Source organism: Medicago truncatula, chromosome 1 (assembly GCF_003473485.1).
Source record: "Medicago truncatula cultivar Jemalong A17 chromosome 1, MtrunA17r5.0-ANR, whole genome shotgun sequence".
In the NCBI taxonomy this organism is placed as follows: domain Eukaryota; kingdom Viridiplantae; phylum Streptophyta; class Magnoliopsida; order Fabales; family Fabaceae; genus Medicago; species Medicago truncatula.
In genome coordinates, this window is record NC_053042.1 from 1,461,916 (window position 1) to 1,476,129 (window position 14,214).

General features: G+C 34.5%; 2 protein-coding genes across 2 annotated transcripts; one reads left to right on the plus strand and one right to left on the minus strand.

Annotated features, from left to right (window-relative positions):
• Positions 1-782: 782 nt before the first annotated feature.
• Positions 783-5,552, plus strand: LOC11433343 (uncharacterized). The gene is made up of 6 exons (XM_003588611.4): positions 783-967; positions 2,981-3,985; positions 4,078-4,128; positions 4,205-4,303; positions 4,655-4,819; positions 4,933-5,552. The coding sequence occupies exons 2-6, from the start codon at positions 3,005-3,007 to the stop codon at positions 5,080-5,082; spliced, it is 1,446 nt and encodes a 481-aa protein (XP_003588659.1). The 5' UTR covers positions 783-967; positions 2,981-3,004; the 3' UTR covers positions 5,083-5,552.
• Positions 5,553-7,800: 2,248 nt separating this feature from the next.
• On the minus strand, positions 7,801-10,411 carry LOC11425686 (uncharacterized). The gene is made up of 2 exons (XM_003588612.4): positions 10,249-10,411; positions 7,801-10,111 (listed from the first exon to the last, which is right to left on the minus strand). Exon 2 carries the CDS (start codon positions 9,669-9,671, stop codon positions 8,409-8,411), a length of 1,263 nt encoding a protein of 420 aa, XP_003588660.1. The 5' UTR covers positions 9,672-10,111; positions 10,249-10,411; the 3' UTR covers positions 7,801-8,408.
• Between the last annotated feature and the right edge of the window lie 3,803 nt (positions 10,412-14,214).

Sequence of the window (14,214 nt, forward strand, 5' to 3'; positions counted from 1 at the left end):
TGGACCCAATAAAAAAAAACGTAAAGTGTGGAGAAGCGAGAAATTGTTAGTTGATTCTACGTCCTAACTAGGGATGTCAATGGGGCGGACATAGCGATGACGAAAAATACTTCTTCGCTCCCCACCCTATCACTCAAATTGTCCTTCCATCCCCGTCCTCGTCCCTATTCCTGCCACATGGAGCTTTGTCCTCCCTGTTCCCATCCCCAGGAATCCCCATAGTCCCCGCGAAGCCCCGTCACCATGAAAAAAATACCAAGTTTATATAATTTTAATCAAATAGTTGGTAAAAATAATTGCAGTTTAACGATAAAACAAATATAATATTAAGACTTTGTTGTAAACATCACTTAAAATATTTGTATATATAAAAATTAAATATAATTTTTTGAATTACTAGTCCCACGAGGCAATTTCCTTTAGTGGAATCTTATCCACTCATCTTTTTTTACCAATTGTAATTAATTTCTAAAGAAATAACAAAGAGCGGATATAGACATTGTACTCTCTCATGTGAATAGTTTTATAGGAGAGGTTCTATTCCTCAATCCCGCGCTACTCTCGCGGGAATTTCTCACTCACCGAATTCTCACGGAGAAAATTCTCTGCACGCATATCTTCAAATAAAGCAATATACTCCTGAGGATCATCGTTTAATGTATATTATCATCGTAGTCTCAACATATCAAATATTCTTACGTCTAAGATATATGTAAAATAATAATTTATCAAAAGAAAAGAAAAAGATGTGTTGATACAATGGGTTACGAATGTGATTTGGGCCCTCAGCTTTGTTTCAATCAATCCACGTTTTAATTCACACTTTCATTCTTCTCCTTTCATTCTCTATAAATTCATTCCACTTTTTCTCAACTCACTCTCTTCTTCTTTCACACTCCACCAACAATCTCTCCTCTGTTTAAGGCGGAGAACAATAACTAACCACCACCACCACCACCATCTCAAGGTACTCGCCGCCACAATCGAGTTTCTTTCTTCTCATCAAGCTATCGAGTTTTTTTAATATCTCTTTCTGCAATCCTTTAATCAATTGCGTTAGAATCGATTCTGATTACATATGTACTACTACGATGATCAATTTATGCATGTTGATCATACCCTCATATTGAAACCATCGATTATTGGAAAAACCTTATTGAAGTTTTGTTTTTGTTTGTTTCCAGCTATCGATTTTTATGCTAAAGGTTTCGTTTTTATTTTATGATCATTTTGTTTTTATCCCTTAATCGATGGGAATAAAAAAAAGCCTTTTTTTGTTTGTTTGTTATTGTTGTTGTTACTGTTATTTCAGTTTTGAGCTGTTTTCTGATGTGATCATTGTATTTATATGATCATATATGTGTTGCTTTTTGTTGTTTGCATCATCATGTTTTTTGTGGCTGTTCATAATCATCATCATCTTCTTATCATGGCATGCGTTAGTTTCTTATTCTTTCTCGTTTTCTTCGTTGGGATTGTTCCAGCTGAATATTAGTAATGCAATCGAGTATATTGGTCTGTTACAAGTACTAGCAATCCAATTAACGGGCGTTTGGAAGGGTGGAAGGGTTTATTAGGGCTTATCTTACGATATTTGCACTTGTACTCTTGTTTGTTATGATATGTGCCCTGTTTGGATAAACAGCTTATTGCGGCTTATAGCATAAGCACATATGTATAAGCTATTTCTATAGTAAAAGATAAAATAGAGTTCAATTGTTTTTTTATAAGCTATAAATTGTTTTCATAAACTATCTTGGAGAACTTATGAAAGTAAGCTAAGTATGTCTTATGAACAATGTCATACGCTATTTTCATAAGTTCTTCCAAACAGTCTCACAAAATTTATGTCGGTGGATAAGCTCAAATAAGCCAATCCAAAGTTCAAACACAATGATATATCATAAGTTGTTTTGAATTTAGACAGCGTTTACTTTCATTCCCTCTTTGATTTTAGAAATAGCTCATATATGATATATGCTTGTTGAAAATGCGCTTAAATAAGTTTTATTAGCTTATGATGATATTATGATGTCTATATATAGCTATTGTTGGATTTAATGTAATCAGGCTGCATTGTACTTTTTGTGATTGAATAAGATTGTGATGATTCAGAGGATGTAAACAAGGATTACTCTGTTTAAGAACTACATATATTACGCATAATGCAGATAATGCTAGACTCCATTAACTTCTTCTTTAATATCATCTTCATATGAAAGAAAATTCTGGTAGTCTTCCTTTCGAGTTGAGAATTGCAGTATAAATATGTAAGCGCGATCATGGCTGTTGGTACAAGGATTTCATTGGATTGTTCTAGTTTCCGATATCTTCATAAATTTGTGCTTTAAACTTTGGAAACTGGTTGCATGATTTCTGTCAGGTTGTTAGGAAAATGCAGAAAGTCAATTTAGTGTCAACCTTTTGACTGTTTAGTGAAAGCTTTTCAGTTTGCTGATTTTCTTAACATTTTGATGATTTGAGTTTATAATTTATTTTATCATGTGTATTATTAAACCAAATGTGTTTTTCCATGTTTTCTGTTTTCTAACCTTGGTGTCATAATTATTTAATAAAAGAGCTTTGGTATATCTCAATTTCCCTACTTCATAAGAAGCCCTCTTGGATGAAAGGGGAAATAATTTGTGAATTAACTTGGAATTTATAAATTCTTGCAACACTATTGTATTTCGCTTGATTTTGTAGTGAAATTATCTCTAAATGCTATTTGAGGTGGGTTGTTATTTCTTGTATTACGTAGTTCAGTACAATTAACAAGGAAGGAAACTACCGCAAGCCCATCAAATGAGCATGTTATAATTTCTGTTATGGTTATGGACACTATTTTAATGCGTTATCTTCAATTGTTTTATTTTTTCTTTTTCAAACTACTATTGTAATCCGATTTATTTTGCCAAATTTCTTTATTTGTCCCCTTTTAGTTTAATCTCAGTAATTGATTATGCTTGATGTAATGCAGATTTGAAGGTAATAATAACAATTGATGGATGAACGTTCCAGCAAAAGAGGCATTAATGGTAATTCCAGAGATACTTCCAATACCAGAGATACCGCCAATACCAGAGATCGAAACGATCAAACTCGCAGACGAGCGGGTTGCAGTAGTACAGCCAACCCTCCTAAGGTTGCTCAAGTCAGATATGTTGAAAAAGGTAAATCGTTAAGGCCATCAGGACAGTCAGCTTCAAGTGGCAAGGAGGTAATTGGTAGTTCCCGTAGAACAGCTGCTAACCCAGCAAAACCACTTACAAAGCCTGAGAGAACATTAACTTCAAGCAGGCTTCAAGCTGAAAAGGAAGGGACAAAGTCTACTAAAGGGATTTTGATGGAAGTAGGAAAATCTAGCGGAGTATCAAATTTAAGATCTCAAAGGAATTTTAATCAAAGACCTGTATTGCGTCAACGAGAAAACGGAAGCATTGGTCCGGTGACACAAGCTGCTTCTAGCAAGTATGGATTGAGGAACCTCAGATGCAACACTGTATCTGATGTCATCCCTTCTTGCTCATCATCAGATTCTACCGTTAATACAAGGAAGACTACTTTGATAAAAAGGAGAAATTCTGAAGGGGAAAGTAGCTCCACTGGTAAAGGGAAGAAGATGACTGCGCCCTCATCGGAAGGATTGAATTTTGGCTCCAGAAAGGGCATATCTATATCTGATACAAGAGGATCTAGAAATATTCCTCCTCACAGGGACAATAGCAGAGCATCAGTTAGAACTGTAAGATCAGTTAGTGGTTATGCCAGGGGGAGATTTTCTAGTCAAGGAAACGAAAACCCCAGGGTGACCAATGAGTCCCCTGTCGTATCCCCTATTTCGCCTCATTCTATTGATCTTAATTCTCCTGTCACTGAGGAGTTATATGATATGATGCCTAATTCTCCTGAAGAATATGACATCCCACATTCTCTAATAATTCAGGATGGCTCTCGGCGCTACGATGTGGATGATATGTCAGAGGTAACTTTTGATGTAAAAACATGCAAGTGCATATTTATTATTTTGATTTTTAATGAGCTTAATATGTAAGTACTATTTATAATTGCATGTAGGTATTATTGGCACTTGAGAGACTTGAACAAGATGAAGAGTTAACTCAAGAGGTAATTGTAGATAAAAAAAAAAGTTAACTTGACTTAATTTGCTAGTTATTTAGTTATTTCATTTTAATCTTTGCAGCAAATTCATTTACTAGAGACCAACTTGTATCTTAGTGAACTTAACATCTATGATCGTCATAGAGACATGCGGTTGGATATTGACAGCATGTCATATGAGGTATGTTAATGTTGTAAGTTGCAGAATCAGTCTGTTACATCCTTTTTTCTTATCGAAGTTATTAGGGTACATATACAGGGTTTATGGGTTTGGATAAAAATGTTAGTAAGCATGCATGTTTTTAAAAGCAATATTGGTATATGACTTGGGCCCAGTTGCTTTTTAATGGTAGAATGGTAAATTAGAGGTTGAAGAAGTAACTGTGTTGAGAGAGTTGACTTGAAAGGGATTACTATTTACTATCCTTGAGGATATGTGATACTTTGAATTAATTTTTTTTGGATTTTCGTTTAAATTTTATGTTTATCTATTTCCATCTCAGAATATTTATATTATACTTATTAATTACAGGAACTCTTAGCTCTCGAAGAGAGGATGGGTACCGTGAGCACCGCTCTGACAGAAGAAGCACTTTCAGATAGTCTTAAAAGAAGTATCTATCAGTCTGAGCCTTCAGATGATGCTGCTGACTATGTTAATGAGGAAAAGGATGATACCAAATGCTGCATTTGCCAGGTATAGCCATCTCATCTCATCAGTGCTCTAATGTTATATAGCCAATGATTAGCTATGTGTTACTAGGATCCAGCATGTCGAATTTGATTTAGATAAATTTACATAATTTGCAGGAAGAATATGTTGATGGAGATGAAGTTGGAAGACTGCAATGCGTGCATAAATTTCATGTGCTTTGTATAGAGGACTGGTTGAGGCTGAAGAACTGGTGCCCTTTTTGTAAAGAGTCGGCATCACTGTCCAATTCATCTTCATCTCCTTAATTGCATTGTTCTTTTCCTTTTGTACAAAATTCTTCCTTTACTTTTTTTTTTCCCCTCTGCACAAAATACAGTTGCTTCTCGCCTCTTCTGATTGGTCCTACGTGCATAACAGATGACTTCATCCCATCTAATAATGTGATAAACCGTGGTTTGATGGACTTTGGTGGGATCTAGATTCTCTACAGTCACACAAACATGCATTCACTACAGTCGCCAAATTGGAATTGTTGGATGTATATTAGACGGCTAACATTCTGACTTTCAAATTAAATTTAAAAAATGAACTCAAAATGTGAGCCATCTAATGGTTTCGATCAATAACTGTGTCTTTTTGTGGCAGTAGAGAATCTGTTTCCAATTTTTGATTAGGGATTCATTGTTTTATTGTGGATGGAAGTAGTCTCGGCTCATTGTTTTTTACTGAAAAACAAAAAAAATCAAGTGATTTGCATGACTTTGTTTTTCTATGACTGTAGATTATTATTATTACTTTTGGAGTTAGGAATTGATTATTTTCTTGCTGATGAAATAGTCTTGTCTCATTATTTTTTTTACTGAAAATGATTATCAAATCAATCGATTAGCATAAACTTTTAAGTTTTTCATTATTAAAAAAGTTGGTTTTATAAATACCAACAAAAGATACATTGAGATGGGTACACATAACTATCAGACGGATGAATGTCATTCCTGTTGTGTAAGTTGAAGGTGTTTGACTCCTGGTACAGCAGCAAGTGTCCCAAAGGGGTATCTACTTGATTCCAAGACACTTTGATTTGAATGAGTAACAAATCAAATTAGTCTTTTAAATGCAGTGTTAATCACAAATCAAATTAGTCTTTTCAAATGCAGTGTTAATCACAATAGTCCTGCACTAATTGAAATTATAGATGTACTTGAATGTTTATTTTGCTGGTTAAGATAGTTCAGGTCACGTGTAGTAGTTACACAAGTTCAAGGGAGCAATGTCAAAATAGTACTGTTGTTGACAAAGTTAAATGCCATGACTATAATTAGCCACTTCCAATCTTTGATGTGAAATTATACATCAAGCAGTTACTTGATATGTTCAAAATTAGATGGTGAAGTCTAAGGCATTGTATGTTCCAAAGAGATTCAAATCCCACTTTGCAACAAGCCCCACTTTGTATCATTGTACAGTCCTATTTACTTCCAATGGGGACAACAATTGGTGGAACATCAACAAATAAGTTGCATATTCCACCTTTCATGGCTTGCTGTCAGCGTGTACCCTTTCCAGCTTGGTTATTATAGAATGTAAGAAAGTTATGGTTCTGAAATACATGATAAATATGCAAATTGTATCAAAGTCTATTTATTGAGTTATTCATCATATTATCCATGCGCCAAGCTCAATAGTGGATCGAGAAAAAAAAAATCTAAGTTTTACGTTGAAAAGAAATAAGGCGTGAAAATAATTAATGCATAACGTATGACACTTCTTATCTAACAAACCGATTATGTAAATGAGTTAAACTCAATTTAAAATAAAAAAAATAATTGTGAGCTTGATTTGGAAAATAGTTGAATTGAGTGGTTGTTGGTGATGAGGACTAAAAGGAGAGAAGAGGTAGTTCAAGGTCATAAAAGACATATTTTGACTTTTGAGAAAGCAATATCTCCTGCGTGGTGCATATATTCTAAGAGAACAATTGACACATCTTTTAATTTAAACACAAGACAAGAAAAGCACATTTGTAGGCAGGCACATGAATCAAGCTTTGGGAAGTTGTGCAACCAATTCTGCAACTAACTAACAAAACCTGTTTCCCAACAAACAGACTATGTCAACGTGGAATCTAATCTATCAAGCTTACGTCATATATTTGTGACCAATCAGAATGAGAAAAGAGAAAAAAAAAATATCAAAAAGTATATCTCTTAATTTTCAAGTAGCAAATATATCACACACTCATATAACCAGCTTCCACCATGAGTACTCCTTCAAAACTTCTATTCCTTACTTAAAGAACCTTCAAAACTTCAATTTTAATTCCATTTAAATAGTTGTAACAATTCACCATCTTTAACTTTCACCCCTTTTATATGCTGCAGCTCCAACATATTCAGCTTTTGTATATATCATCAATCAGAAAACTCAGCATCCACGGCTTTAAGAATTATCTCCATATCTCTCTGTAAATTGCAGAGTTGCTTTTGTTGTACGTTGTAACCACAGTAAAAAAAACCAATACAAATGGTAAAATCAAGGTTAAAAAGTCAAAACAGACATGAAACTATTGTCTGAAAGAGCCTCGTGATTGATCGATGATTGCTTGATCTTTTCTTTGTATAATGACTCTATGTAACAAGTCCAAAATATCAGGCTACTGTTATAAGTAACTTACCAGTTCACCATATTCACAGGAATACTGTTGTTTTACATATCTTAAGATTTATGTCAGAATCAAACAGTATATACTTGTAGGAACCAAATTGGATATAGGCATCAAAAGTCCCCACCAAGTTGTCATATTAAAATTTCCACAATTAATCTTACTCTTGTTTTAAAGCAGTGAACTTTTTCCTGATATCAGATACCACAAATTATAAACCAAATGAAATCTGAAAAAGTAAGATATTGCAATACTCATTGATGTTGAAATATAAAAAGTACAGCATATAATCAGAAATTAATTTATTGTCACCAAAAGTGATATGAACTGAAAAAGACATGTAACTTACAGATCTACATGATGAATAAAGTAGAAAATAAAAATCTAATTCAGATATTGGTCAAAGTTGGCACCACAAAGTTCAACTATAACACTGAAATCATCAAGGAAACTTAATAGATCTTGACATGTTATTAATATTGAATTTCAATCAATCGTCGCAATCTAAAATTACATACAAAGCAACCCTTCAGATCTTATACATGTCACAGTTCCTTGACCCCATTCCTGCAAAACTTTTTCCAAGTCTCCTAATTGGTTGTAAAGCAATCAAAAGTTATCAGATCTTTTACAATCGCAAATACAACCAGTATCAATGCTAAACATACAACAGTGCAACCACTCCTGGGCTTCATATCATAACTCCCTTGGTTGCAGTCAAATATATTGCCGGTCCATCCTAGGTCCTCCACATGGCAGAGATAAAACATTTTGAAGCTCGAAGCCAGCATTTGATCCTGGAAGGGCTAAAAATCCCTATTCGGGAGTCTTCTGGTTCATCATGGCAATATAAACAGTGCAAAGTACAGCAATAATCACCACAACTATCGCCGAGCTATCAGAACCAGAAGAACCTGACCCAACATTTGCTCAAGTAAACGTAAGAAAAAAAAAATCTTTATTGATGTGTTATTCTTCAAAGGATTGCATAGAAATTTTCTCCAACTGTAGTGGCCAATCTTCTCCAAGTTGCTGTGGATTTAGCTCCATCGCAACTTTAAAATCATGCAAAGATACTGAAAACTGGGGTCTGTGTTCAAGCTGAGGTTCAGCCATCCTACCAGTATTATGCACATGTAAATGATTATTTGGCAACATGCCATTTATGAGCTTCTCCTGAACCTGCTGCTTTGAGATAGGGAGCTTTGTCGGCTCATTTGTAGATCTAGTTCCCACTAAATCAACACTAGACTTGATCAACCGTTTCAAGTATACATCCAACACGCTATTCAACACAGTTGCACATTCTGGAGAAACACCTACAAGACCCTGTACCATTGCAATCTGCTCCATGCGCCTTCTTAACGTATCTGTATCAGATAACCTACCACTATCACAACAACTAACAAAATCACCCGTGCTATTCGCCGGCAATGCTTTGCGGGCCCCACCCACACTTGCAGAGCAGTAAGGGATCCCAAGTGGTGCTATTAGAGGATTTCTGTTAAAACCGAGGCGGTTTAGTTGCTCCACCTCCTCTCCATCTTCCACAGTCGATATTTGAGTCAGCCCATTGACATGTGTTCTTGGTTTTTCGGCTAATCCCAGAATAGCATCCCCCATAGCATTCTTAGGTAGCCCAGCAACTTCTTGAAGATGCTGTGTTCGTCGCTGATAATCACACGGAGTAAGAGTTCCATTCTCCATGTCAACCTTACTACCACTGTCTTCTGAAGCCATGGAATGATGAGCAACTGAATCAACTTTCCCATTTGGTCCAAGGGGACTCGGTCTATCTTTAAGCTTCCGATCACGTATTCCAGACCGTAACATACGCGGGGACACCGGCAAAACCCCATTTGACCAAACAGAAACATTATGATTTTGGAAGTTTCCATTAGCAACACTCTGTTCATGTCCATCTTCCACACCAGGAGAGAAATTAGTAACCCGTGCTCCTGATTTTGAAGGACCCGATGGCTGAACTAGTGGCGGAGTCTTGGCTTGACAGGCATTCTTGAAAATCGACTTTATAAAATAATTGTGCAACGGAAGATTCTCCCTACCGAGAACCCGAAAACATAACTTATCAAACTCATTCTTACTCAACTTATGACTCAAAAACCTATTCAGGTAATAAAAGTACCGCTTCGACTTCTCCACTCCAATCCTCTTTACAATCTGTACTTTTAACTCAACCAAATTGATTCTTGAGCTCTGTTGAGGTAACATTTCTCAACAAACAGATTCATACACCATCCAACAATATCAGAAAACAACCCACCCACCACCAGTTACCTCAATTTGAGCCAAATTACAGTAATATCTATCTTCACACATCATTTAAAGAACCAATTTTGAACATGAATTAAGTTACCCTTTTGCCCAAAATTCACAAATCAACAAACAAAAAATGCAAAACCAAATCTCAATTTTCCCAAAACCCTAGAGATCAAACCACTGAAAAATCACACTGACCCAGAAGCCCAAATTACTTAAATCAAACCCAATTCAACAAAGTTTACGGTAAATCAAAACCCTAAGTTCGAAAAACCAAACAAAAGGGTCTGAAAAACCATGCTTGCGCTAATTACATCACTTGCACCAATCTGAAAAACCTCATTGCTTCATGAAACCCCAAAAGCTTCAAACTTTGAATAATGAAAAGATCACTGAATTCAACAAAATAGAGCAAACAAAAACATACATATATTAAAAAGAAAATCAAATTTTTAAGAAAAATAAAAATAAGAGAACTTTGAAAATTCAATGAAATGAAGAAGAAAAAAATGAAGAGTTAGAAGTATACATTGATTGAAGTATGAAGAGGGTGAAGTTGAAGAATTTGCATAGAAATCTGGAAACTCAGTTTGGTCTTTGCTTCTTCATGAGTAAGCTCGATCTCTACTAACAGTGTTCTTCTTCTTTGTTTCTTCTTTTTCTTTTTTCTTTTTTAGTTTTAATTTTTTTATTTTGTTTATATATTTATTTATTATATTTATTGACTCTTAAATCTTCCCCTCCTTTTTATTGAAAAATTTTCAGTTTTCCCTCTTTCTCTTTTATGTAGTTTGACAAATTCGCCAACTTTGTCTTTTTTATTTTACTGAGGATGTAAAATAGTTTTACTTTAAATAGGAAACAATTATATTTTTTTTTGACAAACTAAATAGGAACCAATTACACCGTAAATCTATACTACTATAGATTTATAACGATGTTTTAAAAAGAGTGTTAATTGATAGAGTTTTTCTAATTATACCTTGTTTAGTTATGATTATACTTTAAAATGATAAATTATTCTTCCATAAAATTTAATTTTTAAACTCTTCCTTCTTTCTTGGTTACACCCCAAACACTTATTCAGTTCAAGCAGGTCATATAAACTCAATCTAAGTAGGTTATGTAAACTGAGTTTAAATGTACATCTAAAAGTTCAACCTTGTTCAATGATTCTATGTAATCTCAATTTAAGTATGTACATGTAAACTTAGTTTAAGTAGGTCATGTAAACTAAGTTTAAGTGTACATACTTAAACTTAGTTTAAGTATGTAATGCAAACTCGGTTTAAGTAGGTTATGTAAACTAAATTTAAGTAGGTTATGTAAACTAAGTTTAAGTAGGTTGTGTAAACTAAGTTTACATGAACCTACTTAAACTGAATTTAAGTTAACCTCAACAATGTAAAATTGAAGTCGTCGTACAGTGCAGTTGAACAAAAAGAAGAAAATTGAAACTAACATTATTGAAAAAGAAGAAGAAATTCATTTACTTATATGCAATCGAGTATGGATGAAATATGTTTTGATTCATTCTTTAATCTTTCATAGAGATTGATTGAACATTAGGTTTATTGAATAACTAATGTATCTGATCTATATATAGGTCGGATATATTAATTATTTAATGAACTTAAAAAATGAGATGGTCTCCAATGTATGTTAGATTGGTCTCCAATAGAAGGAAATGAGATGGAGAGTGAGTAACTGGTAGGGGGTGGAGGTAGAAGCATGCAAATTAAGTCCAAAATAGCTTAATCTTGCATAGTGAAGAAGTTGTCCTCAATTGCCCTTTGGACCTTTTTCTCTCTCCTCTTTGTGTCACATTTGGTCCTTTAACTAACAAAGAAATAGTGGGAAAAAGCGAGGTGTTCTATGTGCTCTTAGAATAAGGTTGTCATACATTGAACCATTATAAGATGTTCAGTTTGTTGTCTCACAAGTTACTATAACAATTTGTGCCGCATTTTCTGTGGCAAATTTCTCATATTTTTCTAATTGAATTTACAACTACTGACAATCAACAAACCACACATAATTTAAAAAACAACTAATACCTCACAATAGTCCTTGAATTTTGAAAAATCGGCCAATTTCGTCCCTGAATTTTGCAGACGTCCATCAAATCAGTCCCTCCGTCCAAAATGTCCGTTAACAGTGATGATGTGTCAGCCACGTGTACAAGGACTAAACTGATGGAAATTGTCAAAATTCGATATTTAACATTTCAGTCTCTTTTTCCTATGTTTCCAATTATACCCCTCTATTACCATTCACTTTCATCCTCACATTTTCACTCAGAAGCATCAAACAAGTCCCTAACCTTTCACCTTCCCGCCTAAACTGTCACCCTCTTCACTTCACCAAAATCATCATCATCACCGGCGATCATCCTTGCAAAAGATTCGGTTTTGAAGTCAGATTTTGTGGTTTGTCAAGGTATAGCCATTCAACTTTGTTTTCCATTCACTCTTGTTCGTTTGTCCCTGTTTTGTGTCCGTTTTTTTTGTGATTTTTGGTTTTAGTTTTAGCCATTATTTTTCAACTTTTAACTTCATATCATGTTTCGTTGCTGTTTGTCTGTGATTGTTGTGTGTTTGATTGCGTTTTTGAACGAAATCACGTCCTGATTTAAACAAATTATAAAAAGGGTTTGTTGAGGTTCGTATTAAAGTCTGATTTGCATTATTTATGTTGTTTTGCTTTTGATTTTGACGATGTTGGCATAATTCGCAGGATGGAAGACTCTATTACGGTAATTTTGCATCACGGTGGTTGTTTAGAGCGAGATGAGTACCGGAGGCTACAATACGTCGATGGTGAGTTTTGTGTTTGGGAGAAAATGGATGTTGATCAGTTATGCTTGTGGGACATTGAGAAGATGGCGAAACGTTGCAGAGGATTACATTGATCTCTGTTATGATAATTCAAGGACCAATTTGATGGTATTTTCATTAATTTGAGGATCGAAATGATGGATATGATTATAATTCAAGGACCAATGTGATTGAATTTTTTTTGACATCAAATAACCATTGTTAAACAAACCTTATGCAGAGGGCAAGCATAGAAAGGCCTTCCTGGGTTATTGACAGTGTTTGCTCTTCTTACAACACAAATTCTAGGACACCAACATTGAAGCTCTCTCACATCATCATTGTACATAGAGCTTGAAGATGAATACCGGTTGTTGTAGTTGTTTTTGCCCATCCGCGCACCACCCATCAATTCTAAACACTGAATCTACAAGTGGGGAAGAAATTTCGAATTTAATCAAAAAAATTAGGGTTCTAAGTTTTTTGAATTGGGGAAGAAATTTTACATCAATTTATGGAAGAAATTTTGGGGATTTTGAACTCTATGTAAGGAATTATAACATTAGGGTTCCAAATTTATATATTTGGGGAAGAAATAGTCCTTAATGAGGAAGTGGAGAAAGAGCCGTTACTCACAAAGAAGGAAAAGAGCCGTTGCCAATTTTCTGAAAATCCATCAATTTGGTCCTTGGAATTTTGTGTAAATCCATCAATTTCGTCCTTCAAAATTTTGTGTAAATCAATCAGTTTGGTCCCTGCTTGCGTGGCATCTGACGTGGTAAGCTTTGTCAGAGGTTAACGTGACACGTCACCTCCGTTAACAGACCAAATTAACGGAGGGACTAATTTGATTGACATTTTGTAAATTCAGGGACTAATTTGATATTTTGAAAAATTCAGGGACAAAATTGGCCGATTTTTCAAAATTTAAGGACTATTTTGAGGTATTAGTCTTTAAAAAACACTAAATTACTACTTTTACTTCTAAAACAACATAATATACTAATTACCAAAATAACTCTACATAACAAATTCAAAACTAAAGGGGGCACTAAATCAAGCTTAGTAGTGGTAAATAACACACCTTTTCAGGCATTATCAACGGTGTCAGTGGTTGTTAAGAAGACTATGAAGCTTTTAGTGAAAGAAAGGCTTATGGAGGAAAATTATGAATATGCATGATGTCTGGAGACACATTAGTTCATTCCATTTTCGAAAAACTTTTGTTTCTTTGTTTGTGTCTTTTATGTTAAAATCATGCAATATTAAACCTTTCTTTTAAATGATTTTATTTAAAATGTTTTCAAAATATTTTATGAAGTGCTTTGTGATCATTTTCACTTATTTATACTTTTATGTGGCATCACTATTCAATGATATTTTGAATAGTGACTTAAAAACTCTTCATCAATCATTTTAATACACTCTAACTCTAAGTTGGGACGACAACATGGGTCAACCCACCCCGTTTAGACTCGATTCGCTATCAGCCCACCAAAACAGGGAGGGTGGGGCAGGCCAACTTAAGGCGGTGGGCTCAAACCCACACCCCACCCCGCAAAGAGGCAGATTAGCGTGTTGGTCCATCTAACAACTTTTTTTCAAGTTCCTATTTTTTGTGATAAATGTTTTTAAAAAACAAGTTTAAATATGTTTTTAGTCCTTGAAAAATCACGAGT

What these genes read in the sequence shown, in the direction of transcription:
- LOC11425686 (XM_003588612.4), bottom strand. Translation starts at nt 9,671, where the DNA reads ATGTTACCTCAACAGAGCTCAAGAATCAATTTGGTTGAGTTAAAAGTA.
- LOC11433343 (XM_003588611.4), top strand. Translation starts at nt 3,005, where the DNA reads ATGGATGAACGTTCCAGCAAAAGAGGCATTAATGGTAATTCCAGAGAT. An exon ending in ATGTGGATGATATGTCAGAG is followed by an intron (nt 3,986 to 4,077) that starts GTAACTTTTGAT and finishes AATTGCATGTAG; the next exon opens with GTATTATTGGCACTTGAGAG. An exon ending in TTGACAGCATGTCATATGAG is followed by an intron (nt 4,304 to 4,654) that starts GTATGTTAATGT and finishes TATTAATTACAG; the next exon opens with GAACTCTTAGCTCTCGAAGA.